Source organism: Neovison vison, chromosome 5, assembly GCF_020171115.1.
Source record: "Neovison vison isolate M4711 chromosome 5, ASM_NN_V1, whole genome shotgun sequence".
Taxonomy (NCBI): domain Eukaryota; kingdom Metazoa; phylum Chordata; class Mammalia; order Carnivora; family Mustelidae; genus Neogale; species Neogale vison.
In genome coordinates this window covers 156,615,957-156,642,558 of record NC_058095.1, presented here as the reverse complement: position 1 = coordinate 156,642,558, position 26,602 = coordinate 156,615,957, and the positions used below count along the sequence as shown (strand labels likewise).

General features: G+C 45.0%; 2 protein-coding genes across 4 annotated transcripts in view; both read left to right on the top strand.

The window, feature by feature from the left end:
• Window positions 1-6,973, top strand: part of TMTC4 (transmembrane O-mannosyltransferase targeting cadherins 4) — a 62,912-nt gene extending 55,939 nt beyond the window's left edge. For both annotated transcript variants that reach the window (XM_044250047.1, XM_044250046.1), the window contains exons 15-18: window positions 204-318; window positions 1,497-1,609; window positions 4,893-4,962; window positions 6,361-6,973. In XM_044250047.1, coding sequence (XP_044105982.1) covers window positions 204-318; window positions 1,497-1,609; window positions 4,893-4,962; window positions 6,361-6,509 — 447 coding nt within the window. In that variant the 3' untranslated portion in view covers window positions 6,510-6,973. The remainder of the gene's footprint in view (window positions 1-203; window positions 319-1,496; window positions 1,610-4,892; window positions 4,963-6,360) is intronic.
• Window positions 6,974-19,918: 12,945 nt separating this feature from the next.
• The window catches only part of GGACT (gamma-glutamylamine cyclotransferase), a 55,735-nt gene continuing 49,051 nt past the window's right edge, over window positions 19,919-26,602 (top strand). Inside the window, exons 1-2 of one of the 2 annotated variants that reach the window (XM_044250041.1) lie at window positions 19,919-19,989; window positions 23,707-23,879. The gene's annotated coding sequence lies outside the window, so the exon portion shown is untranslated. The remainder of the gene's footprint in view (window positions 19,990-23,706; window positions 23,880-26,602) is intronic. The other variant, XM_044250044.1, reaches the window with a different exon arrangement.

Genomic DNA, 26,602 nt, shown 5'->3' with positions numbered 1-26,602 from the left:
CCGTTGTTGCATCTGTACAATGGGGATGGTTATCTACTTCAGTGAGCTCTTTTGAGGGTCAGTTGAGTTACTGTGAAAACTTAGGAGCTCAGTAAGCACAAGCTAGGCTTTGCTGAGTTTGGGGTTTGGTTTTGGGTGTATCTCAGAGAGAGGAAGCAGCGACGTTGGAATATTGATTTCTCGGGGCCGGGCTTTATTTTCAGTATGCAGATCTCAACCGCCACGTGGATGCCCTGAACGCGTGGAGGAACGCGACTGTGCTGAAGCCGGAGCACAGTCTGGCTTGGAACAACATGATCATACTGCTCGACAACACAGGTACGGAAGGCGCCTCGCGTAGATCAGGGGACACTACGCCCCAGTGCTGCGCCATTGGCTTGGTCGATTTGCTTCCCGGAGAAGTCGCCTGAACAGATTCTATGTGCTTTTTTTCTCTAGTGTGGATGAGTTGAAAAAAATTAACAGAGGCTAATAGTTAACATGCCAAAAATTCTTCTTCTAGAAAACAGTTTCTTTTGACATATTGAAATATGTATGTCTGGAGAAAATGACACTTGACTTAGAATTAGTCATGGGGGAAGATGGGCAGGAAGCTCTCATTTCTGGAGACTGTGATCTAGCATTGCCCATCATCTCGGATGCCGGAGGGACCCAAAAGTGAACAATAATGGCTTTGGGGTTAATAAATGCGAGGTCTGTGCTCTCAAGTTCATGGACTCTTCTTAAAAGAGATGCCCTCAAACCTGCACTCAAAGCCATGGATTCTTAGTCTAGATATAATGCTAATGGACTTGATGTGGTTTCTGAGCCGGGATCTCAGCTCCAGCAGCTGGAGTTACTCTGCTCCCCTGCTTTTGAAAAATCGAGGTGTCCCGTAAGAAATGATGGTTTTAATTTGGCAGAATTTCAAGCCAGTGAGCTGTCTAAGCAGTGTGGAGAAGAGATACACACTTGCCTCTAATGAAGGTATAAAATGTGTACTTCGATATGATAAATATTCAGTTATTAAAGTGTTACTATGGATACTGTTATTCTCCAGACTGCCTTTCTCCACATTAGGTGTAACTGGAATCTGGGGAGAAATGAAAATCAGGTTTTATGTGCTTTTACAGAATTTAATCAAAGGCTGTTTATATATTATGTCAGAATTGTACTGGACTGCATTAGTTTTGCAACGGATTATACCGTGTGTGTGTGTGTGTGTGTGTGTGTATCTGTGTGTGTTGTGCATATGCTTATATAAGTGTATTGTGCATCTATGTGTGTTGTGTGTCATCGGTGTGTTGTGTGTCATCGGTGTGTTGTGTGTGTTGTGTGTGCACATGTCTATTGTGTATCTGTTGTATGTGTGCATGTGTGTTATGCTTTCTTCATTTTCTTCATTCATTCTTCATTCATCACCATTGTGTACAATGCACGTAAGCACTGTTAGACAGAATAAAACACCAGTACAATGTTAACACGTTTTTCTAAATGTTGCTGTGTTCTCCGTGTAGGTAATCTAGCCCAAGCCGAAGCAGTTGGAAGAGAGGCCCTGGAATTAATACCTAATGATCATTCTCTGATGTTCTCGTTGGCAAACGTGCTGGGCAAGTCCCAGAAATACAAGGTGTGTAAACCGCAGGCCGTGATTTCTGGCAATTAATGCCAGCATCTGACAGAAGCCATAAGTGTTACTTCTGCCCAGTTAAACTCAGAATTAAGCCAAAAGAGTGAGAGCCGGGCACCAGAGCGGCTCTGTCAGTTTGCTTCCTGGAGAAGTCGCCCGAAAGATGGGTTCACAGGGTCAGACTTCATGTCCTTCCTCATCAGAGTTCATTACCTTGTTCGAAGGTGGGGAGGGGAGGAGAAGCCCAAGGAGGAGGCAGTGACAGCTCATCCTGCCGATGCCCCAGCCCTCACTGTGGCACGAAGCTGTCCAGTGCTGTCCCCTGCTATCGGATGGGAGCTCTGGGTTGTTTGCTGGGGCCGCCTTCTGCCCTAAAGGAGTGACAGCCCGTGGGGAATGCAGGAGTGGCACCTGCAGCCTCCAGCCACATGTAGGGTGGTCATAGGCTGTCTGCAAGGCCCTGGCAGCAGCTGACCAATGGAACCACAAGATACGAGATCCACGCTCTCTCCGACCCAGTGCCCAGGACTGGCCAGGAGTGAGCCACGAATCACAAGGGGCACGGCACGATGCCCAGTGTCCCTGAGGGGACTCCGTGTGCCTAACACCTGTGACCTCAAACTTTAAATCGATGTATCAGAACCAAGGGGGGAGTGTGTGAGATGCAGTCGGCCCAGATCCCTCCGCACAAGAGGTCTGTCTCCGTCGTCATAAAGTCAGGCACGGGGCACTGGGTTTCTAACACAGATGTTACAGAAAACACACTTCCAGAAACAGCACCTTAAACCTTCATGAGAGAAGGGTTTTCTTTTGGGATCCGGAGCTATGTTGATTTTGATCACACGAGACCAAAGGAGGTGATCAGTTTCTGATCGTTCCACGTTCTTTACTTCTCTTCTGCTCACCAGGATATCATCACCTGCATAGTTTTCCACGATACCACAGTAAGCTATTTCATACATGTCTCTCATTTTTAAATATCAGGGAGTTTAATAGCTTCAGCACACATTTCAACATTTCTAGATTTTGCTCCAGACATGCTTTTTATTTATTTATTTTTTAATATTTTCTATTTTTTTTTTTAATTTATTTATTTGACAGAGAGAGATCACAAGTAGACAGAGAGGCAGGCAGAGAGAGAGAGAGAGGGAAGCAGGCTCCCTGCTGAGCAGAGAGCCTGATGCAGGGCTTGATCCCAGGACCTCGAGATCATGACCTGAGCTAAAGGCAGCGGCTTAACCCACTGAGCCACCCAGGCGCCCCCAGACATGCTTTTTAAAGGGGTGAATTTTTATGTTTCGTGGGTTTACCCGTGTAGAGCTGGTGGGGGAAGGTAAGGTTTGTGGTTTTCCCATCTAGGTTCCTCTCCAGCCTTCTCCGTCAGCCAAGACGTCCAGCGACCACCAGCAACAGCCGCTCATTTTCAAAAGACAGTCTCTGTAACCACTGTATTGATTTTCCCATCATCCCATAGTCTATAAACTAGAATTCTTTTTTTTAAAGATTTTATTTATTTATTTGACAGAGAAAGAGATCACAAGTAGGCAGAGAGGCAGGCAGAGAGAGGGGGAAGCAGGCTCCCTGATGAGCAGAGAGCCCGATGTGGGGCTCTATCCCAGGATCCTGAGATCATAACCCAAACCGAAGACAGAGGCTTAACCCACTAAGCCACCCAGGCGCCCCATAAACTAGAATTCTATTAAGGGGACAGAACCCACGGTCCATTCAACTTCCAGCTGACATCATTCCAGATAGAGTAGAAAGTACTCCATAGAGCAGAATGGAGAAATGGGTTTCCTATTTTTCTAGATATTTTGCATCCTAATTGTCTAGGCCAGAGCGCTGAGCCTAAGATAAGGAAAGAGAAGAAGTTTTCAAGTCGATTTAGAGTCTCTGGTCCTCCTATTTCTCAGAATTTAGGCTAAATGATAATGTTTGAAAGTTGTCAGAAAGCATAACTACTTAGAACATAGCTACAAATCTCTACAATGCATTTGATTTTTTTTTTTTTTCCCCAATGTACCTAATATGGCAGGAAAACTTTACACTACCTTGAAAGAGTTTCAGCTGCTCTACCTTGGAATGTAGACGCCGAGTTCTGGAAGTGATGTTGGCTGACATCTTGTATGTTATCCCGATGTCTTCATTCAGTCCTTTTTGGATGACATTTCCAAAATACAAAATTTTTCTCTGCCCGCTCTCTCTCAAAGCTTGTGGTTCCAGAGATGTTTGCCCAAATGCCCCACCTGCTTCTCAGGAGTACCACAGGCCATCTCGGGACAAAGAAATCTGCCTTCCTCTACTTTCTAAAATCCCTGATCCTAGATGTGGGAAGCCCCCTTAGAAAACTCGGAGATCATGCAGCTAGAAGGAGCAAACCCGTCCCCGAACCAACAACTTGAGTTGTTTCAGCTTAGTGTTTGATACTCACTAGCCCTTGTGTGTCCCTTCCGGGAACACAGATGTAGACGGTGCAAAGAGCTACCCCAGCAGGTGTCCGCAGAGAAGAGTCAGGCATCTTTATTTCCTGGTATTATGGTCGAACGGGACCATCCAGGCAGCCATGGTCCCATAAAGATAGGGTAAGAAGACACTTGGCCGTGCCTCCCCGCAAACCGATTGGAAGCGAGCCCTGTCTGGAGGAAGTGCAAGTCTAGACAAGAATCCATCCACGCGCCTCAGGAGCCTTTGGTCATGGTCATGTACAGTACTGTGACCGCTTAGAGGACAGATGGCCGTCCCTCCCTCATTCTCTCCACTTACTTTTTCGAGCTCAATGGGCTGCTTATGGGTTGCTGAGAGGGTCAAGAGTTCTTGTGGGAGGTTAAATTGGCCCCAGCTCCCACCTTGAGAATATTAGAAGGGAGTTCATTGAGGCTGACTGAAAATGACGCTTTTGTATGTATCGTCAACCACCCGGCCTCTTCCTGGCCACTTGACTTTGAAAGCTCATTCTCCACTGAAACCGGAATGGAGCTACTTCCTTCAAGTTGCAAAATTCCATCCCCTTGTGGGAGGCAGAGCTCATTAGCGTATCCGTGCTCTCTCTGCAGCTAACCCCCATCCTCCTTCCCTGCCGCCCTGTCACCTCGCCCCGCGGACCCTTCCCTGACTGCCCTTCAGAACCTCTTAACAGTGTGTGGTCCCATCGGCCTTCCCAGATTTTGCTGTGGGAAGGATCCAGTGGTACAAAATGAGGACATTACAAGTGTGAAAGCCATAAGCAGCAAAACTGTGTGGCTTTTGTGTCGTGCAATACCTTGTTTTTTATACCATTTTCTAGGAATCTGAAGCTTTATTCCTCAAAGCAATTAAAGCTCATCCAAATGCTGCAAGTTACCATGGCAATTTGGGTAAGGAAATATTTTAGTTTGGATTCTATCGAAATTCTGTAAGTTGAAAGAAATGGGTACCTTTCTGTAAAATCAAAGTTGGGAGAATGTGTTTTTTTCCAATCTAACATGTATTGGCCTTTATAATCTGGTTCTAAGATGTGTTAAGTTGGTTTTTTTTTTTTTTAAGGAATTATCACATTAAAAAGGTAGCTATGTAATAATCATATTTGCAAATCATAATGATATGACCAGACCAACCCCAATAACCCCCTCTCGGTTTATCCCTTTCTTATGATCTGCTTTGATTTTCTTCTTTTGTATGAAAGATCCTAGAATGTTAAACTGAGAAGTACTTTGGAAGTGTCTGGTCTCACTTACGTCCTTCCCCATTATAGCCCAGTCTCCTCTGTGTTCTTACGTTCTCTCGCGTCTTGGCTAATCGTGCGTCTACCGTGATTTATCCCTTAGAATTCCTTTCGCCCATTTTCACATCTCAATAATTAAGATGTTTAGAGCATAACAGTGTGGATGTTGAGAACGCTCCATGTGTGAATGTGTTTTTAACCAAACCTGTTCCCTACAGACTCTAGCTGCTTCTGGGGAAAGTCACAAAGCAGCAACCGTTCCTCCCCTGCCCATGTAAAAAGTTACTTTTCCTTAGAAAATCACAATAATAATCAGACGCTTTACCATTCTAATAATTAGATTTTAGATGCCATTTTTTTCTGGTCAGATCTTAATGTTAGCGCCCTTATTTCCAGCGAGGAATGAACAAGCTGTTACCTTGCCAAAAAGAGGTCGGGCGTCATTGTTCAGATGCTGGACTGCTGCAGGGCTCTGAGCGGCGATGGAGCCCAGCTCGATGCAGCCTGACTTCCTGGAAATTTCCTGGCAACCTTAGCGTACTCTTCCTTTTTTCTTCTTCTTCTTCTTCTTTTTTTTTTTTTTAAGATTTTATTTATTTATTTGACAGACAGAGATCACAAATAGGCAGAGAGGCAGGCAGAGAGAGATGGGGAAGCAGGCTCCCTGCTGAGCAGAGAGCCCGATGCGGGGCTTTATCCCAGGACCCTGGGATCATGGCCTGAGCTGAAGGCAGAGGCTTTAACCCACTGAGCCACCCAGGCGCCCCTTCCTTTTACTTCTTTATGTAATAATGTTGTTGTGGGGAGAAGACTCATGTCTAGTGATACACAGAACTCCAGGAGTGACCGGAGGTGGTTAAACGGACAAACACCAGGGAGTGTGGTTATAATAAATAATGCTTGTGGTACAAACAATATTATTTTAAACAAGGATTTTTGAGAACTGTTTGCAGAGGTGCTGTAATTTTTTTTTTCTTTTTCTGCAAGCGGTTGGGAACCCTGCGAGGTATTCAGAAGCATTTCCAATGAAACCCATCTCTTGCTATTTCAGCTGTGCTCTATCATCGTTGGGGACATCTCGACCTGGCCAAAAAGCACTACGAAATCTCTCTGCAGCTTGACCCCACTGCATCAGGAACCAAGGAGAATTACGGTCTGTTAAGAAGAAAGCTGGAACAAATGCAGAAGAAAGACGTCTGAGCCTCTCGTCTGCATTTTTTGTTGGTTTGCGTGCATGAAGCCTATCGTTAATGTTACGTGGTTATGTTTAACCATTTAAAAGTCTTACATGTTGTTTATTTTATTCTGTTTTTTTTTTCTGTGAAAACAAAGACATGCAAAAAGATTACAGCACCAGCAATATACTCTCGAAAGCTCGATGTGGTTTTTGCATTGAAATTGTATTTTTTCAGACGACTCCAATGTAAATTCTCAAATTCCAAGAGTGAAATCTTTTTTAATTAAAAAGAAAAAAGGAAAAAAAATTACCTGGAGCGACGTGCAGTAGAATGAAACCTGCACGGGGGTGTGAGCCGTGTTGTATAGAGACTAGCGCTATTACAGGTCAGTCGTGAGCAAGGAATGACAAACTGACTCCTACAATTTATATAAATATTGACTGTGTCTGTATATTTGAATTTTTATTTAATGACAAGAAAGAGTAAGTTAAGATTTTTGGTTTTTTAATTTTTTTTTAGCAGTGTACTTCTCTTGTAAGGAAATATATTTATTTGTATTTTTATGTTTTGAACAGGGCAAAAAATTGAATGAAGAATGAAAATTTTAACATCTAGTATATTTATATACTTTTTTCCCCATCGGAAGACACTCACTCCTGCAATAATTTTTGGATTCTCCTAATTTCAGCTTCGTAACATAGGAAATTATGTAGTGTCCGTATTCTATATAAGCTGTGACTATTAATAGAAATCCAAGTCATGCTTTAGGCAAAAGCAGGCAGCCTGATGTCTTTGTTTTTGGTTGTATCCAGTACTAAGAGGGCTACATATCTATGTAAGTTGCTTTTTTATGTTTTTAGCTGTAAAGCAGTTTTCCATTTGGCTTAATGGAACTGCAGTCATAAGAGGTAAATTTTGTCTTAAAAGGAGCCGCATTTGGGGTATTTGTGGTACTTTTCAAAATTGAAATTTTTCTTGTCTTATTTGATCAGAATTACCATGTCTGCTTTATTTTATTCTTCTGTATATGCTGTTGAGCTAATGATTTATGCAATCTCTCTAATTTCTTATGCAGTAAAATTATTACACAAACTGGTACTGTGTGATGTCGCATTGTCCTCTTAATAGATGATTTTCAACTTAGTGAACTTTGTGTTCCTTTCCCTTTAAAATGAAATCAACGTGACCAATTCGTCCTTCTGGCATGTGGCTTCTCTTTGGTGTCAGGGACCCCTAATAGGACTGCACTCTGGAGTTACCATTAAAGAATGGGATGCACAGATCCACAGTGAGATGTATTGAATTCTCTACACTCACATTGGTGGGCGGGGGACGCAGATCTGCGTAGAATTGCCATTTAGAAATTGTAACTTACCATAGCTTGAGGTACATCAGGAAAGAAAGTGCTGGTGTTTGACATACATCAGAGAGAAAGTGCTGTGTTTCAAACGTTTCTTAAAAGGTCCCAAACTAACAGTAACAATTTATAGATCTCTCAGGGGCAGCAGCTGTCTTAGCCTTATTTATGTTCCTACCGTCCTCAGCCCAGCGGATAATAGATGCACCCTAGGCTTGTTGATCTTTTTTGTTTTTAAAGCGAATTTCTTTCTTTAAAACGGTGCTTGCCTTCTGAGAGGAAAGAAAAATATTTCTTGTGAAAGCTCCTTCAGGACTTTTTTTTCCTACAGATACTAAAACTTCTGTGTCAAATCAAGACTCGCACATCCGGGACCCCTGCCTGCAGAAGCGGTCCCCTTAGCGGTCACCACTCCATCTCTGGGGATTTCCGTCGCGGCTCTCTTCTTTCCAGAGACAACAGTCATTAATCTGATCGATGCTTCAGGCTGTCTTCTGTCTCTGCGGAGCCGAGCACTCTTCTTTCTCCACAACCTGTGGGCGGCCTCCCTCTGCTCCCGGGCTCGGCTCGCCGTCCCCACACTCCACCGGCCACCGGAAGGGGGACGCTGTCTCCCGGATCCCCCTTATTTTATTTTAATGTTTTTATTGCTGATCACAGTAGGGGTTAGGATGGGGGGTTGTCCAGACTGACCTGGGGGAAGTTTCCAGTTTGAGAACTCTCAGAGTCCTGAGCCTCATCCTGCCACTCTGAGGGTAAAATCGCAAAATCCTGAAAAGCTTGTGAGGTCTTCGTCTCTTTGATACATTTCTTCCCTGTTTCATGCATCTTACAAGTAGCTCTCTTAAAACTTCCCCCATTAGACTGCGCCTGCTCCCTCGATGGGGCTCCTTGGAGTTCTGATTCTATCCTATGTCTTAAGCATGATCTTTATATGTACTCCAAAGTATTGACTTAAAATATCATATGCAGAATAAAAGCCTGAGCCCCACAGCAAAGCACTGGACATCCATGGCCGTATTTGCATCTATCAGCTTAGACTTTGGGGTGAGAAAACCTAGATTTGGGTCCATGTTCTCCCACTGCGATGTCATAAGCAAGCCATTTAGCACTGCCGAAGCCTCGGTTGTCCCAGCGGGCGGTGGGTGGGAGAATGCCACAACTGTGCCTTCTACCAGGTAGAGGGAGGTAGAGCCAGATTTGCCAGGGTTCGCAGACCCAATGGTCCTCAAAGATGGAAGGCTACAAAGCAGGCAAAGCAGGCAGGCAACACAATCAGATTTCTTAATTGAAATCTTAATTTCAATTAAGAAATCTGATTTTTATTGGGTGGCTCAGTGGGTTAAGCCTCTGCCTTCAGCTCGGGTCATGATCTCAGAGTCCTGGGATCAAGCCTGGGGTCGAGCCCCGCATCGGGCTCTCTGCTCAGCAGGGAGCCTGCTTCCTTCTCCCTCTCTGCCTGCCTCTCTGCCTGCTTGTGATCTCTCTCTCTCTGTCAAATAAATAATAAAATCTTAAAAAAAGAAAAATGATTTCTATTTTGAGATCACTTGGGCTGCTGCTGGGAGAGGAACTGGAACGAAGAGACCCTCCACGTGTCCAGGGAAGGCTGAGGGCTTGCGGTGACCAAGTGGCAGTGAAGTCAGGGACATGTGAAAAGATCTAAGAAGTGCTTGGGAGTCACTTGATGATGGAAGGGAGGTGGGTGGGTGAGGGAATGCTAGTGTTCCCATACGGTCAAACACAGACTGGTACGAGCCAAGAGTCAGGACCCGAACCTGGTTGGAGTTTGGCTCTAGAAAAGAGGAAATAAAGTCCCTGTGTGTTACAAGTTCCACATAGAGACAGATGTAGACACATCTGTACATGTGTATGGTGCCAAACCCCAGTCTGGGAATGAAAATCGTCAGTAAGTCCAGCCAGGATCTTCACAGAGTCTCTGCCAAGTATGATGTTCAGGTCACTGGAGCCCCCTTCACTCTACACGGCACTGGTCCCAAGTTGGTGATTTGTATTTTGGGGCCTATCGTGCATTTCTCCCACCTGAGCGCGCAGCACTAAACTCAGCTCCGCTCTTCTTTCTCCCCTGCGGAGAGCATCCACCCCTGGATACCTCTGGATTTCCACACACGCATCTGTCTTTGTGACTGTGCATCTCCTCCCTAAGGGGCCTCTATCTTTTAAATAGGATTTAGCTTACGTTAACTAACTGGGATTTAAATAAAAGCTTAGAAAAAAAACCCAAACAGGGTTCAGCTTTTCAAAGGCGGGTCCTGACTCACATTCTACTACGTTTGGGATTGCTGTCCCCCGAGATGGCTTTTACCCTGACATTACTACTTTCTTTTTTTCACTTTACCACATTTTATCTGGAGGTCATAGTCGATTCATGTACAGTTGTAAGAAATAATACAAAAATAGAGAAATACATCCCCATACTCTACACCCAGTTTCCTCCAATGGGGGGAACTACGGTGTAATATCACAGCGAGGAATCGACCTTGGTACATCTACGGACCTTACCGAGATTTCGTCGGTTTCATCCGTACTCATTTGCCTACTGCGCTCTGTGAAATGTTACCATGTGCGAGGGTTTGTGCGGTCACCACGGTCAAGTTACAGAACAATCCCCCCACAAGGATCTCTTGTGCTATTCTCTTGTCACTTTTCCCAAAATATTTTTAAGATGTTTTTTAAGATTTATTCATTTATTTTAGAGAGGGAGGAGGGGCAGAGGCAGTGGAAGAGAGTGAATCTCAAGCAGACTCCCAGCTGAGCCATGGGCCCAACATGGCGCTCAAGCTCATGACCCTGAGATCATGACCGGAACTGAAATCAAGAGTCGGGCCCTCAATGGACTGAGCCACCCAGGTGCCCCCACCACAAAATATTTTCTTGAGCACCATCTGTGCCGGCTGCTGGGGATACCACGGAAAGTGCAAACAGAGGGGATCCCCACCCCTGTGGAGCTTGGGTCTACGTTACCTCAGCCGGAAGCACTGTTACCAGCCCCCCTTCCAGGGGACTTCTCTTGGGGAGTCCCCAGGCCCTCGGCCAGGCATTGGTGTCTTCTACATTTGCAGCTGTCCAAGTCACACGTTGCCAGAACATGTCTTTCCTTCTGTGTTCAAAATTCTCCATCAGTTGGTGATTCTTTTTCCTGAAGGAAATGAAACTTAAAACCAGGTTGAATTTTCTATGTCACAGCAACAGATATTGGTTCAGACACCCCAGCCTTCTCCTTTGGGCCTCATATTTATAGTGAAACTTTCACTGGGCATCGGGGGAAGAAGGTACTGAGGCATAAGCCCCATCAAGGGTCAGCCATACTGTGCATGGATAAAGGGATGAACTTAGAGTATTGGCCCAAATAGAAGGATCCTCAGAATTGAGTAACCCTGGTCTTCAGTAAAGCAAAGCACTTAATATTGCATGAAATATTCACTAATAACGACCAGACATGATTATTGAATATTATAGCTTCATTTTAAAATCCCAGATTCTTAAATGATCTCTCTCTCACCTCTAAAATTCTACCAAGAAAACATTAATTTAGGGTATGGGCTCTTTTAAGATAATGTTCCCCATAAAATACAAATTGGAAGCTGGTATCCACCTCAGAGTAGAAGAAGCAAAGGTCCTGTGTGGGACAGCGTGGTTGGAATGGAGACAAGGAAGATAATGGTGGGGACAGAAGCCAAAAGAAGATACTAAATATTAAGGCTCAGCTTCTTCCTTCATTTTCCAATCTCTTTAAACTTTTATATAGGAATTACAGTTTATCTTGACATTGGCCAATTTTGAGTATTAAGAAGAGGAAACAAGAGAGACTTTTCACCTTCTACTTTGTAAACATCTGCTTCGTTTGAAATAATTTTTCCTTCTAGATAAATGAACTACATGTGTGGCATCACAGAGAAATCTTTACTCAAGAGAACCACGGACGTGTTTGTAATAAAGCTGTGCTAAGGGGCATCGGTGGGAAGGAGATGCCATAAGGGAAACTCAGGTAACCAAGGTGGTTGCTAAATTGTTTGCCCAACACACGAGAGAGGTTCTGGGGAGACTAGGGGTTCCAGAACAATGCTGAGTGGCAGCGTTTTCCAGAACACGTGTTGAAATATGGGCGTGCAACATAGACTCTTCTGAACCATGCCTTCATATCTTCACTAGATTCTAGATGCTGTGTGACTGTCTTTGTGCTTGTCTGGAAATAGCTGGCATTTGCATGCATAAAGCTTGGCTGTGGGAAGAAAATGTGTTCCCAGCGGGGTTTGAATCCTGTTCTTTCATTTATTGGTTGTATGACCTTAGACAAGTGTAGTGGGCTGGATAGCATCACCCCAAAATTCAAGTCCACTAGGAACCTCAGAATAGGACCTCATTTGGAAAGAGGGTTGTTACAGATAGAGTTAGCCAGATTGTTACAGATAGAGTTAACCAGCTTGAAATGAAATCGTCTTGGATTCATGACAGGCCCTAAGTCCAAAGACTGGTGTCTTCGTGAGAGGAGAGGTCACAGCGAGACACAGGGGAAAGGCCATGGGAGGGCAGAGGTGAGAGGGAGTCAGCGCCAAGTCAAGGAAGGCCTGGAATGACCAGAAGCTGAAGAGACAAGGAAGGATCCCTTCTAGAACCTTCAGAGGAAGTGAGTCCAGACTTCTGGCCTTCAGAGCAACATGTCTGTTGTTTAAAGCCAGCCAGTTCCTGGGGGCGCCTGGGTGGCTCAGTGGGTTAAAGCCTCTGCCTTCGGCTCAGGTCATGATCCCAGAGTCCTGGGATTGAGCCCCACATCCGGCTCTCTGCTCGGCAGGGAGCCTGCTTCCTCCTCTCTCTCTGCCTGCCTCTCTGCCTACTTGTGATCTCTGTCTGTCAAATAAATAAAAAAACAAAATCTTTAAAAAAAAAGCCAGCCAGTTCCTGGTAATTTGTGGCAGCCTGGGAAACTAGTGCAGCAAGTAACCTAGTGCTTCAGGAATTTGGCTTTCTTGTCTATAAAATGGGGGGTACTACTATTCGTTTTCACAGAATTATTGGGAGGTTTAAATGAGAAAAGGTATGCACAGCCCTAGAAGAGTGTTTGGCACATAATAACATTCAGTAAGTAATCGAAGGGGGATAACCCTCACTTTTCCTTAAGTTTGTTATCCTGTAATTAAATATTCCATAAACAATCTCTGACTTATACTTTTAGCACTACCCTCTGAATCTGATTCATTTCACAAGTACTTCATTTTTTATTTATTTATTTTTTTTTTAAGAGAGAGAGTGCATGTGTGTGCTCAGGACCAGGGGGAGCAGGGAAGGGGCGAAGGAGGGCTACAGGAAGAGAGAGAGAGAGAGAATGGATCCCAAGCAGACTCCACACCCAGCACAGAGCCCTATGTGGGGCTCAGTTTCCCAACAGTGAGAGCACGACCTGAGCCTAAACCAAGAGTCGGACACTTAACCAACTAAGCCACCGAAGCGCCCCACAAATACTTTAAATGTGACACTGCTTATCAAAACTGTCTTGCGAGTCCCACATTTCTAAAAGTTTTATTTTTAAATATGTGGCATTTTTCAAGGACCAATAAAGCTTTCTGCTTCCAGCTTGTGATAAGTGTTTGAGAAAATGTTTTTCCCTATAGATTTAAATTGCACTTTTGTCATCTTTTTTTTTAAAAGATTTTATTTATTTATTTGACAGACAGAAATCACAAGTAGGCAGAGAAGCAGGCAGAGAGAGAGGGGGAAGCAGGCTTCCCGCTGAGCAAAGAGCCCAATGCAGGGCTCGATCCCAGGACTCTGGGATCATGACCTGAGCCAAAGGCAGAGGCCCCAACCCACTGAGCCACCCAGGCGCCCCTTATCCATCTTTTAAAAAGAGATTCGTCTCAGGTGCCTGGGTGGCTCAGTCAGTTAAACATCTGCCTTCAGCTCAGGCCATAATCTCAGGATCCTATGATCACGTCCCACATCAAGATCCCTGCTCAGGGGTGCCTGGGTGGCTTAGTGGGTTAAAGCCTCTGCCTTTGGCTCAGGTCATGATCCCAGGGTCCTGGGATCGAGCCCCATGTTGGGCTCTCTGCTCCGCAGGGAACCTGCTTCCTCCCCTCTCTCTCTGCCTGCCTCTCTCTCTCTCTGTCAAATGGATAAAATCTTTAAAAAAAAAAAAAAAAGATCCCTGCTCGGAGGGGAGTCTGCTTTTCCCTCTGCCCCTCCCCGCCCCCGCTCATACTCTCTCTTCCCCTGCCCCACCCCGTCTCATAAAAATAAATAAATAAATAAATATAATCTTTTAAAAAAAAGATTCATCTCAGCAGCTACGTTTCTATAGTATTGATTTTGATGGCTGGACTTGAGATTTGTCTCAAAGAAAAATCAAAACTACTCATTTCTAGAACTTTCTGATAAAGTAAATGGATGATAATTTTTAGAGTACTGGTCTAGGAATCTGCACACATCAGCAAACAAGGTGATAAAGTGGAAAGAACAGAGACCAGGAGTGAGAGATTATCCTAGGGTCAAATTCAAGGCATTAAGCCATTTTTCTGTTAGTTACAAACACTTCCAACCTGCCATTAGTTACCAGGAACCTGGAATGAGTCAATTAACTACTTACTGCATGTCTAAGGTGCTTCTAATAAAATTAATGGTGGTAGTGGTGGTTGTTGCTTTATTGTTAATTTCTCTACTATGAAATAAGATGTTTGGACTATGCCAGTGGTTTTCGAACATCCCCAGATGTTTAACCCTCTTTTCTAAAAAATGTAAATCTTACAAAGAAGTCTACCATAAAAAGTTACAAAAGTAAGCCGCCTTGGATGCTGATATAAATGGTCATTAAAAAATTTCTTGTGAAATGTAAGAATGTTTGAAATGCCAACACCTTTGTGGAAACAAAATATCTGCAAGGTTTCTAGTCCTTCAAAATATTCTGAGGGTAAAACATACTTCAGACTGAAAAAGGAGAATTCGCCTCTGCCATTCGTCAGGCTGAGAAGGCACAGATTATATTCGCTGCAAAACAGACAAGAAACCACATCCCTCCCACGGATACACTGAAGTGATATGTCAGATATCCCCCTTCAGTGGGTGACTGCTGCTTTCTTACTAAGAAATTTTGTTCTGGAAAAGCACTGACTGTAAGAGACACGGCTATTTGAAATCATCAGTAAGAATGGGCTAGCAACGTAAGCTCTCTCCCTCATCTGTAAAGTGGAGGAAATTCTTTGCCTGGTCTTTATCATACAACGCAGGAGTCAGCCTCAGACGTAACCACGCATATGAAAGTTCTTCACGGACAGAACTATACATAGAGGGTTGTTCATTGGAATTAGTACTTTACACAACAAAGCTCAAATATAAAAGAAACCATTAGCCCAGACGCCATACATCTCCATGTATGCCACCCAGCTTCCCTATTTTAGCCCTCGTGTTACGAGCTTGGGTTGGGGCTCACTTGGACATGGGTTCAAATCCTAGCACTCTTGTTTGCTGGCAGCATGCCTTTTAAGAGAGCTGTTTAGCCTCTTAGAGACATTTCATATGTAAAATGGGAAGGGTAACATCTGCTTCATACTCTTGTTCATGGGATAAAATGAGAGAACTGTGCAGGGCACGTACATAACAGCACTCCAAACGTGTCCATTTCCTACATCAACAGCTCAAGGGAATCGAGCTCCATTTTATCTAGTACTGTCTACATTTCTAGGTACCAGGTGAGCATTATTTCCTTTAAGAAGTTACTGTTTGGGGGCGCCTGGGTGGCTCAGTCCATTAAGCATCTGCCTTCAGCTTAGGTCATGATCTCAGGGTCCCGGGATCAAGCCCCACATTGGGTTCCTTGCTTGGCCCTGAGTCTGCTTCTCCCTCTCCCTCTCTCTCTGCGATCTCTCTTGCTCTCGCCCTCTCTCAAATAAATAAATAAAATCTTTAAAAAAAAAAAAGTTACTGGGGCGCCTGGGTGACTCAGTGGGTTAAAGCCTCTGCCTTCCACTCAGGTCATGGTCCCAGGGTCCTGGGATCGAGCCCCACATTGGGCTCTCAGCTCAGCGGAGAGCCTGCTTCCTCCTCTCTCTCTCTGCCTGCCTCTCTGCCTACCTGTGATCTCTAGTCTGTCAAATAAATAAATAAAATCTAAAAAAAAAAAAAAAAAGTTACTGTTTGGCCAGCAGGACCAAATTACTTGATTCTGGTCTTAGGAAGAACAGTGGCAACAATATTATAGGCTCAGATTGCTTTGTAGCCTAACAATGACCCCCTGCAATGGAATTAGGTTCCATCACGATGGATGGTCAAATAACTTTTTCTGGGAGTTCTTACAATTCTTCTCTAATTCGTGATTAAGGATATATTCACCAAAACTAATGATACAATCTCACACATATAATCTCTCTAGCCTGCTTATTATTCCTAGAAGTACAGAAGATGGGAATGAATAGCATACACTGTTTCAACTGGAATTGTCTGGAAAAGTCTGTGGACTTTTTAAAAACGACACTGCATTTCTTTTGTGGAGAAAAAGTCAACGCCTTATTTTAAATATCTGACAGCAAGGGGCGCCTGGGTGGCTGGGTCAGTTGATGGTCTGAATCTTGATGTCAGCTCAGGTCATGATCTCAGGGTCATGAGATTGAGCCCCTCATGGGGCTCTGCTTGGGATTCTCTCTGCACCTCCCCAACCTGCTCGTGTACATTCTCTCGCACTCAAAAACAAAAATCAAAAAACAAAAACAAAACTGACAGCAGCGCACATCATCTTTAAAACATTAGCTCCAGAAATACCAGGACTGAATTTAATATGAAAGAACATAGCTTTATGAGGTTTTTTTCCCCTCTGTTCGTTAATTTCTTTGCCATGGGAATTGTTTAGCATTAAGATCTCTTATACTAAGTAAAATAACTTGACAGAATGAAAAGAAGGAAAAAATAATCCTGTTGCTTTCAAATTTAAAATTGAATAGTTTTTTATATAGCTCGGTTTAGAAGTGGAAGGAAGGAATTCAATTATTTGGAGAATGTATTTGTTTCTCCTTTTTGCCCACAAATTTTCTAAAATTTTCTAAATTAGCCTAATTAGTGGATCCTGAGTTGAACAGCAAAGGCTTTTTGTTAAGTTCATACAGATATACACAGGGAAGATGATCAAATTAAACTTCACTTAAATAAATATTATTGAATACCTAATTCCATCCATTGCACCACAGTGGCAAGTGCTGGAAACTCATACAAAGGCTACAAGTCTGCCCTCAGGAAACCTAGTCCAGTAGGGAATCAGTTGTATAAATCAGCTGTTAGAGCAGAGGTATCGTAACAGAGGCCAGAGCAAAAAACTACAGGGCAAGGTAGACAGACTTTTCTGTAAAAGGGGAGATGCCCTTTTGCTTTAAATGCTTTAGACTAATGCCCTAAATGCTTTAGACGGTGGGCCACAGACTCCTGGACTGAACAAGCATGACTATGTTTTCAGTAAGAGTTTATTTTTGAATACTGAACTGTTCATATGATGTAAATTACATGGGTCACAAGTGTTCTTTTTTCCTTTCAAGCATTTAAAAATGCAAAACTCATTAGCTCATGGGCCATACAAACACAAGTGCTGGATAGATGTCGTAGGTTATTTGGGGCCAACTATGAGTTTTTAAAATGATTTATTAGGATAATTTGGTAATAGTTCAGTAGATTTTGTAGGGTTATTTAGATTTCAAGCTTCTTACATAGTCTCCTTGTTCTGTTATTTATTTCACATTGTAACTACAGTTTCTTTTTTTAAAAAAAGATTTTATTTATTTATTTGACAGAAAGAGAGATCACAAGTAAGCATAGATGCAGGCAGAGAGGGGATGCAGGCAGAGAGAGAGGGGGAAGAAGGCACCCCGCTGAGAAGAGCCCCCGATACAGGGCTTGATCCCAAGATCCTGAGATCATGACCTGAGCAGAAGGCAGAGGCTGAGCCTGAGCCACCCAGTGGCCCCATAACTACAGTTTCAAAAGATGAAGCTGTGTCCTATCTGTAGTATGTTACTTGCAATGTTGGAGGCATGTGGGAGGGGTGCAGGACATGGGGCCAGCCTCTTTCGCATCAAGTAGCAGTCTATTTAGTCAAATATAAATACAAATCAGGCATCTACCTTGGCTACCTTATTGCAAGGAAGTCTGGAAAACAGGGCTTGGCAATTACCCGCTTGGATTTAGACAACAAGGATGGGCAAAATGGGCAATTCCAACTAAAGATAATTAATTGGTTTGAATCATCTGAGTTGATAAAAGACATGTCTGGTGAGCTTTAAACCTATGTAAGTCATTTGTACGCTTGACCCCGAGCCTGGAGGATATGGGAGATTATAGGTGGCAAAGTAAGGACCTGAATGAACACAAAACAGCTGATGGTGGGTGGCCCCTTTTCCGCCAGTGACTCATCTGTACAATTTGGATGCAACCTGATAGCCTCCATGTGTCAACTGTGTTCCTAAACCCACCAGAGCAGTAGTGCTGTGTAACTCTTACACAGCCCACCAAACCTAAACTAACATGCCATGTACTTGTAACTGACCACTCAGTTTCCTTGAAACACTGTGTGATTCTCACCTTTCTAAAGGAAGTCTACACCCTTGCCTTGCCTGGCGGTTGTATTCACACTTTGTCCCTGTGTGTGCCCATACACAAGAAAATCCTGAGACTCTAGATCTGACTGCAGTCTACCTGAACCAAAGTCTGCATTTTAAACCAAAATCTTCAGTTGATTCCCATGTACATTTCAGTTTGAGAAGCACTAGAGCAAATCTTCACTAAATCATATTTCCCAAACTTGAATGTGCATCATAAACCCTGGTTAACATGCTAGGCCACACTCCTGGAATTGGTGGTTCAGGAGATCTGGGGTGTCCCTGAAACTTTGCATTTCTAAATTCCTAGATGTTTTGATACTGCTGGACTGGGGTCCAGCATTTTTGCACATTTTGCATTTTATACATTTTTGCGTTTTGCACATTTTGTAAACTACTACTTTAAACTATTTGTCTATGAGTTATTTTTTGAGAGTTAGCTGAAGACTTCATCCTATAGAGCCAAATCTATGTTGAATCAGATTCTTTAGCCTTACCTGGTAATAAACGCAACCGTACGCTCACCTTGTCACTGACTTTTATTTTCCTTTACCAGCAGAATTATTTATTCATGTATTTGGCTCATTTTCTTTTGCCAACATAACTTGTCCTCCCTCAAAAAAGAAAAGAAGGGAATCATTTTTCATTAAAAAAAAATGAAGATGTTTACTGCTACTCTTTAAATAAATTGTGAAAAACATATGCTAGATGGTTTTTTAATAGTTCAATTTAATTATGAACTTCTCAAGGCAAGAAAGAATTCTCTGAAATAAGTTATGGCTTATGGATCTGATCTTTTAGATTTCTTTTGGATTTGTACATCCATTCAAAACACAACCACGTCTACAGTATCTGAAATGTTTGGATAAAAATCAAATCGTAATGAGATTTCAACTAGTCCACATACATGAAAAAGTGGAAGGTACAGAAAAAGATTAAGGGGATTATTGCTATTCCAGTAACTACTTAGATATTTGTGTCTTTGGGGAGCGGTGACAGGAGCGGACCTCTAACCCTGTGCCCTTCTTGTCACCTGGGTCCCCAAAGGAGCATTGCTTAAACTCAGGATGAACAAAGTCTCCAGAGAAAAATTCTCCTTCAGCTTTAGGTCTCCACTCTTCTAATTTCTGGGGTCCAAGATTAGTCCTTGTAGCCGGGGACCGACGGGAAGTCATTTCTTTCATTGTCCCGACAACCACTGTTTTGTTTTAAACGGGAGAATCGGAAGACAGGTGTTGGCATGGACTATGTGGTTACCTGTGTCCAGCAGGATACGGGCGCTGAGTGTGCGATGTGTGTACCTGTCAGGTGTGGGCTCTGTGTGTGTGGCTGTGATGTGCCCCCAGGTGCGTCTGGGTCGCGTTCAGAGCCAAGGCTGCCGCGCGGCCCCAGGCGGGGCGCCTTAGCGCGGGAGCGTCCTCGGCGGGTGTGTGCTCGCGCCCGCCTCCAGGGGGCGCCGGCGGGGGCGGCCTCCCGGGGCGGCTGCGCCCGTCTCGCCGCAGATTTCCGCTCGCTGCCCGGCCTGCTGTGCCCGACGGCGCCGCGCTCCGCGGCAGGTGAGGCGCGGCGCGCGGGCCGGACGGGAGCACCTGTCCCCGCTCTCTCCGCGCGGGGGGCTCTGGGGACGCCGGGATCTCGGGGCGTCCGTCCCTGCGCGGCGGCCGCCGGAGCCGGGCGGGGGGGGGGGGGGAGAAGAGGCCGGGGACCGAACTTGGCCGTGGAGGCGCCGCGGGCGGCCTGCGGGACCGGCCGGAAGGGAGGGGACCCCCGGCCGCGAAACGCGTCCCCAGAGTCGCTGCACGCGGCGGGACGCGGGCGCCACCGCCAGCGAGGGCGTGGGCGAAGAAAGCTGGTTCCTGTCGGCAGGTGTGGACGCTGCCCGTTCCTACCCAGGAGAGCGAGACGGGGATTCAGAAGGTGGTTTTGAAAGGCTCTCGGGTGAACGAGGGCAGTAGCGCTTCTCGGAAATGGTGTTAATTTCGGAGATTCCTGTCTGGGAGGAAACCAAAAGCTGCCCCAGAAATCCACAAACTTCTGGCATTTCCTTGGAGCTGTTAGTGACCCCTCTGGGGCGTGGGGAGAAGTTTCTCTTGCTGCCTTGATTACCAAGTGCGGCTATTGCCTCACTCTGTCGCCCAAAGATGACTCGGTGATTGTACTTGAAACCCTGTCAGTGCAGTTTTTTAAACATCCCTTCCTGACTTGCTTTAATAAAGTTAGTAAAGCTTGCTTTATTGGCATAGAACTGGTTTAAAAAAAAATGCACGAGACTTGTAGCCACTTTTTAGAAAGCAGGACATTCATTTTGCCAGATGTGCTAGAGAGAAAACCAAAGGCCAGGGATGTCTGGGTGGCTCAATGGGTTAAGCATCAGACTCATGACTTCCGTGGAGGTCATGATCTCAGGGTTGTGAGATCGAGCCCCAAACGTGGAGCCTTCTTCAGATTCTCCCTCTTCCTCTCCCTCTGCCCCTCCCCGCTCTCTAATAAAAAAGCAAAACAGAAAAATAAAGGACACGTCTAAATCTGTTGGATTGACCTATATAAAGTGTAGGTCTCACACTGTCCTTATGTACTTTTTCCTATAACGGAGGACTAGTCTCCCTGGGCTCATTCAATGTATTGAAATGCTAATATGGAGAGCTCCTGCGGTTTGCCCTCATTTTCCCAAAATGCCTTGTTTTCCTGGAACGACTCCCAGGAGAAGCCAGAAGTTCTGAATAAGCAGAGAGTCCTGGTAGAGAGCATTTGTATTTCAAAAGCTGAGTTGGTAAAGGTAAATTAATTTCTAATTGGTGGATTTTTGTCAGATATTTTGGACAAGTTGACCTTGCCAACGAGGGTCTTAACCGATAGCATCAGACTCGAGAGGGTGGTTATTCATGCTGGCCTTAGATACTGGGCAGCAGGAAGTAGAAGAGAACAGGGACAGAAGCTGTTACTGTTTTTAAAATTATCTGTTCTTTCTTTCTTTTTTTTTAAGCTAGTGAGATCTCATGAAGGTCCCAGCCTGTGTCAGCTCTTCCAAGTAGAGTGACTGGAAGGCTTTGTACCAAGTTAGCCAGGCACTTTACCAGGGGGTAGGGGCCCCTGAGGACTGGTACGGAGGTGAATGCCATAGTGTTTGTTTGCAGAGGGACAGGTCCCAAGGAGAGGGAATAAGGGACACATTCAAGCGATCTTAGCATTCTTCTCTAGAACATTCTCTATTCAGGGGCAAACCATAGCAATGAGAGATTTTATTAAAGAGAGCACCAGGTAAACATGACCAGTCTCTCATTTAACAGAGATTCATTCTTTAACCGAAGGTTTCTCTCTTGTCAGTGAAACTGCTCAGGGAAGGACAGCTTTGTTTAGCTTGGACCTGCCCTTGGACCTGAGAACTGTATAGGCAGAGCTTACTGTGGGTAAGGTGTTACCCTCCTGCAGTGGAATTACAGGAAAGACCCAGTTCCTTGGAGTCTCAGGGTTTGTATGGGCTCATGGGGTAACAGACACAGTAAAGAGTAACACGTTAAGGACGAAAGAAATTTCAAAGAAACGATGGTCTGTTGGGCCGCAGAGAGGTGAATGGTCACTGGAGGACCTGGCCACCGTCCCATTTGTTCTGGACTTTGAGCAGAGAGTAGAATTTTAATGGGCTTAGAAGTGGAATGGGGCATTCCTGGTTGGCAGACACCATGAACCGAGATAAGGAGCTTAAAATGTAACCATGTTCAGAGATAGCGGAGGAAGGGGTGTGCTGAGTCCAGGCTTCATGTAAGAGGGGGTGAGGTGGGAGGCCTGCCTGAGGAGAAAGGCTGTCTGGCTGTAAACACTACTTTTTTTTGTTTTGTTTTTAATGAAGGGGAGGGGCAGAGGAAGAGGGAGAGAGAGAATCTTAAACCGGCTCCATGCCCACCGTGGAGCTGGACACAGGGCTCGATCTCACAACCCTGAGATCATGACCTGAGCCAAAATCAAGAGTCAGACACTTAACCGATTGAGCCACGCAGGCATCCTTATAAACTCTACTTTTGGATCAAGGTTTGGGTTTTCTTTTTCTTTTTTATTGAAACAAACACAAAAGCAGAGAGACTGGTACAATGAACTGCCCCGTTGTATTTGTTAAAACAATTTCTTTGGCCATATCTGCTTCATCATTTTTGTTGTTGAAGCAGTTTGAATTCCAGACATGTCATGTTGCCCTTAGAGAGCATAGTACGTGCTTCCAGCAAAAGGTCTCTTTCTCATATAGCCTTAATACCATCATCATCTCCTGACTGTATTGGCAATAATTCCATAATATTTTCTAAGACCCAGTCCACAAAGTTCCTTGATGGCATCAAAAATGCACTTACTTTTACTGTTGGAATCCATACAAGGTCCACACACGGTGTTTTGTTGAGTAGCTGTTGCCTCTTTTAATCTAGGACATGGGTTCGGCAGACTTTGTGACAAGCGTCAGACGCTAACTCCAGCAGGCATTGGAGGCTGTGTGGTCTCAGCTGCGACTACTCAACTGTGCTTTCCTGCAAAAAGTAGCTGGAGATGATATGGACGTGAATGAGGATGGCCCTGTCCCAGTAAAATTTTGTTTTCATGGCTTTTGGGTTTGAACTCCATTGGCAGCTGGACTTACCTGAGGGCCAGAGTTTGCTGACCCTGGTCTGTCGAGGTCCCAATGAGTTTCTCTAGTACTGGTGATTTACTGGTGGCCCTTGGCTGCCTATAGATGCCTCACATTCCGGATTTATTTGGCTTTTTGTATAGTATGATTTAGCTTGTTCCTCTATCCCCTGTAGTTCCTGTAAGCTGGAAGTTAGATCTAAATGTTTAGGTTAATTAGGTTCAGTTTCTCTCTTTTGGGCAGGTGTACTAAAGAAGTGATTTGAATTGTTTTTTAATATAAATTTATGACTTTAAAAATCTCCGAAGCCCTCATCTAAGAGACTCACTATTCCTAAAATAGGTTTTGCCTGATGGCAAAATACACTTTTTTTCTTTCTCATCTTATTTTCCTTACTTGAAAGAGAGGCTATGGTTGCTATTTCTCAAGGATGTAGAGAACTTTGAACCCCTCTGCTAGGTCAGTGGTAACTCTCCTCTGTTCACGCTACCCTGTGGCCTCTTGGCTGGGACCACTTTTTCCTACTGAATGGAAATACCTTCCTTCCTGGGCCCAGGCTCAGGGTTTCAGATGCCATCCAGCAGGAGCTGAGTGATTTCTGTTTTGAAGCCCCTTGTCTCTGAAACACTCAACTTTCTTCACTTGTCCTCTTTATCCCCTGCAGCAGGACTGAGAGCTGGATACCTCGTCCATGGCCTATGGGTCACGCTGCGAGGACGGAGTTCTTATCCTGCTGTCGCATTAGAAGGATTCTGAAGTCAAAAGCTTGGTAAACTCTCACACTTACTGTGGTGCTGGATTCCAGGGTGACATAGTTTTGAAGAGACAAGTTTATAGGTAAGAATTGTTTTTTCCTCTGTTCTAGAGTATGTCTTACTCCTAAATCCCAGAGCACCAGAGTAAGTATCTTGACAAAGAGTGTCACTTGGGAGTTCTTGTCTTTCTGTTGCTTAAGTTTAGTAGGTGAAACTGTCTGTCTGTTCATCCCTGTACGCATTTTTCCGGATAACATGGTATTGGTCTTTTTCATATTGATTTGTAAGAATTCTTTCTAAGATTTTGTTTATTTATTTGTCAGAGAGAGACACAACAAGAGAGGGAACACAAGCAGGGGGAGTGGGAGAGGGAGAAGCAGGCTTCCTGCTGAGCAGAGACCCTGATATGGGGCTTGATCCTAGGACCTTGGGATCATGACTTGAGCTAAAAGCAGACGCTTAATGATTGAGCCACCCAGGCGTCCCTGTAAGAATTTTTTATACGTTGGAGATGCTAATCCTTTGTCATAGGTGTTAGACCTGTTTCCCCCATTTTTTAAACTTTATTTACAATACTTACGCTCTGCAGAAAAATTAGTTTTTTGTTTTTTTGTTTTTTTTTAAGATTTTATTTATTTATTTGACAGAGAGAGATCACAAGTAGGCAGAGAGGCAGGCAGAGAGAGAGGAGGAAGCAGGCTCCCTGCTGAGCAGAGAGTCCGATGCAGGGCTCGATCCCAGGACCCTGAGATCATGACCTGAGCCGAAGGCAGCGGCCTAACCCACTGAGCCACCCAGGTGCCCCGAAAAATTAGTTTTATATATGGAAGAAAGTAACCAGTTTCCCCTTTACACTTCCCTCAATTTATGTTTTGCTTAGAAAGACTTGTCCAGGGGCGCCTGGGTGGCTCAGTTGGTTAAGCAACTGCCTATGGCTCAGGTCATGATCCCGGAGTCCCAGGATTGAGTCCTCATCGGGCTCCTAACTCCACAGGGAGTCTGCTTCTCCCTCTGACCTTTTCCCCTCTCGTGCTCTCTCTTACTGTCTCTCTCTCAAATAAACAAATAAAATCTTTAAAAACAAAACAAAACGAAACTTGTTCATTTCATTTCAAGACTGTTTTGTTTTTTTTTAAAGTCTTAGCAACACAGCTAAATGAACATGTCATGAGAACTAGGAACACATGATTCTATAAAGGAAGAATATTGAGGGGCACCTGGGTGGCTCAGTTGGTTACGCATCTAGCTCAGGTCGCGGTCTCAGGGTTGTGAGATCGAGCCCCACATCGGGGCTTATTGACTCTGTGTGGAGTCTGCTTGAGCTTTTCTCTCCTTCTCCTTCTGCCCCTCCCCACACTTGTGTGCTCTCTCTCTCTCAATTCAAAATAAATAAGTAACTCTTTAAAAAATATATTGAAGGGATTCTTTCTACTAGACAATATAATATTAAATCAATTAAATATTGGTGGTGTTTGACCGATAAGTGTTGAAGTTGGGATTTGGGTATTTGGGGGATCATTATATCATCGCTTCTGTGTAGATTTGACTTTCCATAATAAAAAGTTTCTCTTAAAAAAAAAAAGGAATAGTAGGGGGAGAAACCACCTTTGTTCCATTTGTTGATATTGAGCAACTATTAAGCTTCTCTGTGTTGGACACTGGGGGTGAGGGGTTAATAAATCCACAGGATCTTGTAACTTCGATTTCTCGCGCAGGAGACGGGTATTAATGCTCTGGTTAGGGGCAGCGACTCCCGTGTCAGACCACCTGGCTTCCAGTCCTGGCCTTGCCGGGTACTAGCTTCTCATTTTAAAAATAATGGGATGATCATTATGTCTACCTAGTAGGGTTTCGGGGAGGAGTGAATGAGAAAACCCCTGAAAAATCCTTCTTGTGGTACTTAGGGTTTAGTCAGTGCTCAATAAGCAGTAAGCTCTGAAGGAGAGAGTGTCCGAGTGAAGCAGGCAGCGAGCCGGAGAGGCGTGGGTGCCGAGCGCGTGGGTGCGGCGGGGGTCGGGAGCTGGCTTGGGCTGGGTAAGTAGGTTTGGGAGAACATTTTGGAGGAAAACACCTTTGAGCAGAGATGTGAGATGTGGCAGACGTTGTGTTTTAATTGCAGTGGGAGTGGGGAGTGTGCTTGCGTGGTGTAGGGAGGGGAGGGGCACAGGTGAAGGCCGAGCCGCCAGGAGCGGCGTTGCCTCGTGCGCCGGAGCGAGGTGGCACCGGCTTCGTGGCTGGCAACGATGCGGACGGACGCGGGTGCTCACTCGTCTTCCGCTTCTCTGGGGCAGGAGTCAACATGGGTCCCTGTGGGCTGAAGTCAGGGCATCCGTGAGGCTGTGTCCCCTCCTGGAGGCTCTGGGGGAGACTCTGTTTCCTCCCCTTTGCCCACTTCCAGGCCGCCCGCAATCCTTGGCGCACGGCCCCCCCTTCCACCTTGAGAGGTGGCTTGTCGTCCCTTCGCCCTTCCACGTGGTCCCAGCTCTGGCTCGGCCCCCAGCCAGGAAGGGCTGCTCCACTTTTGAGGACTGGCGTGGTGAGAATGGGCCCATTTGGATAATCCAGGATAATTTCTGCATTTAAGGCCTTTACCGTCGATCCCATCCCTTACAGCGTGCGAGGGACCGTGTTCACAGGTTCAGGTCCGGGGGTCCCTGGGAGGCCTGGGTTCAGTCAGCTCGCCTCGTGCTGCTGCGGGAGCGGGGCAGCGCCGCAGACATCGGGACGGCGGATGGTCATTACCAGGTGCTACCTTGCGCCGAGGCCAGGCGCCTTTGCTCTCCCCTGCTCACCCAGTGACTCCAG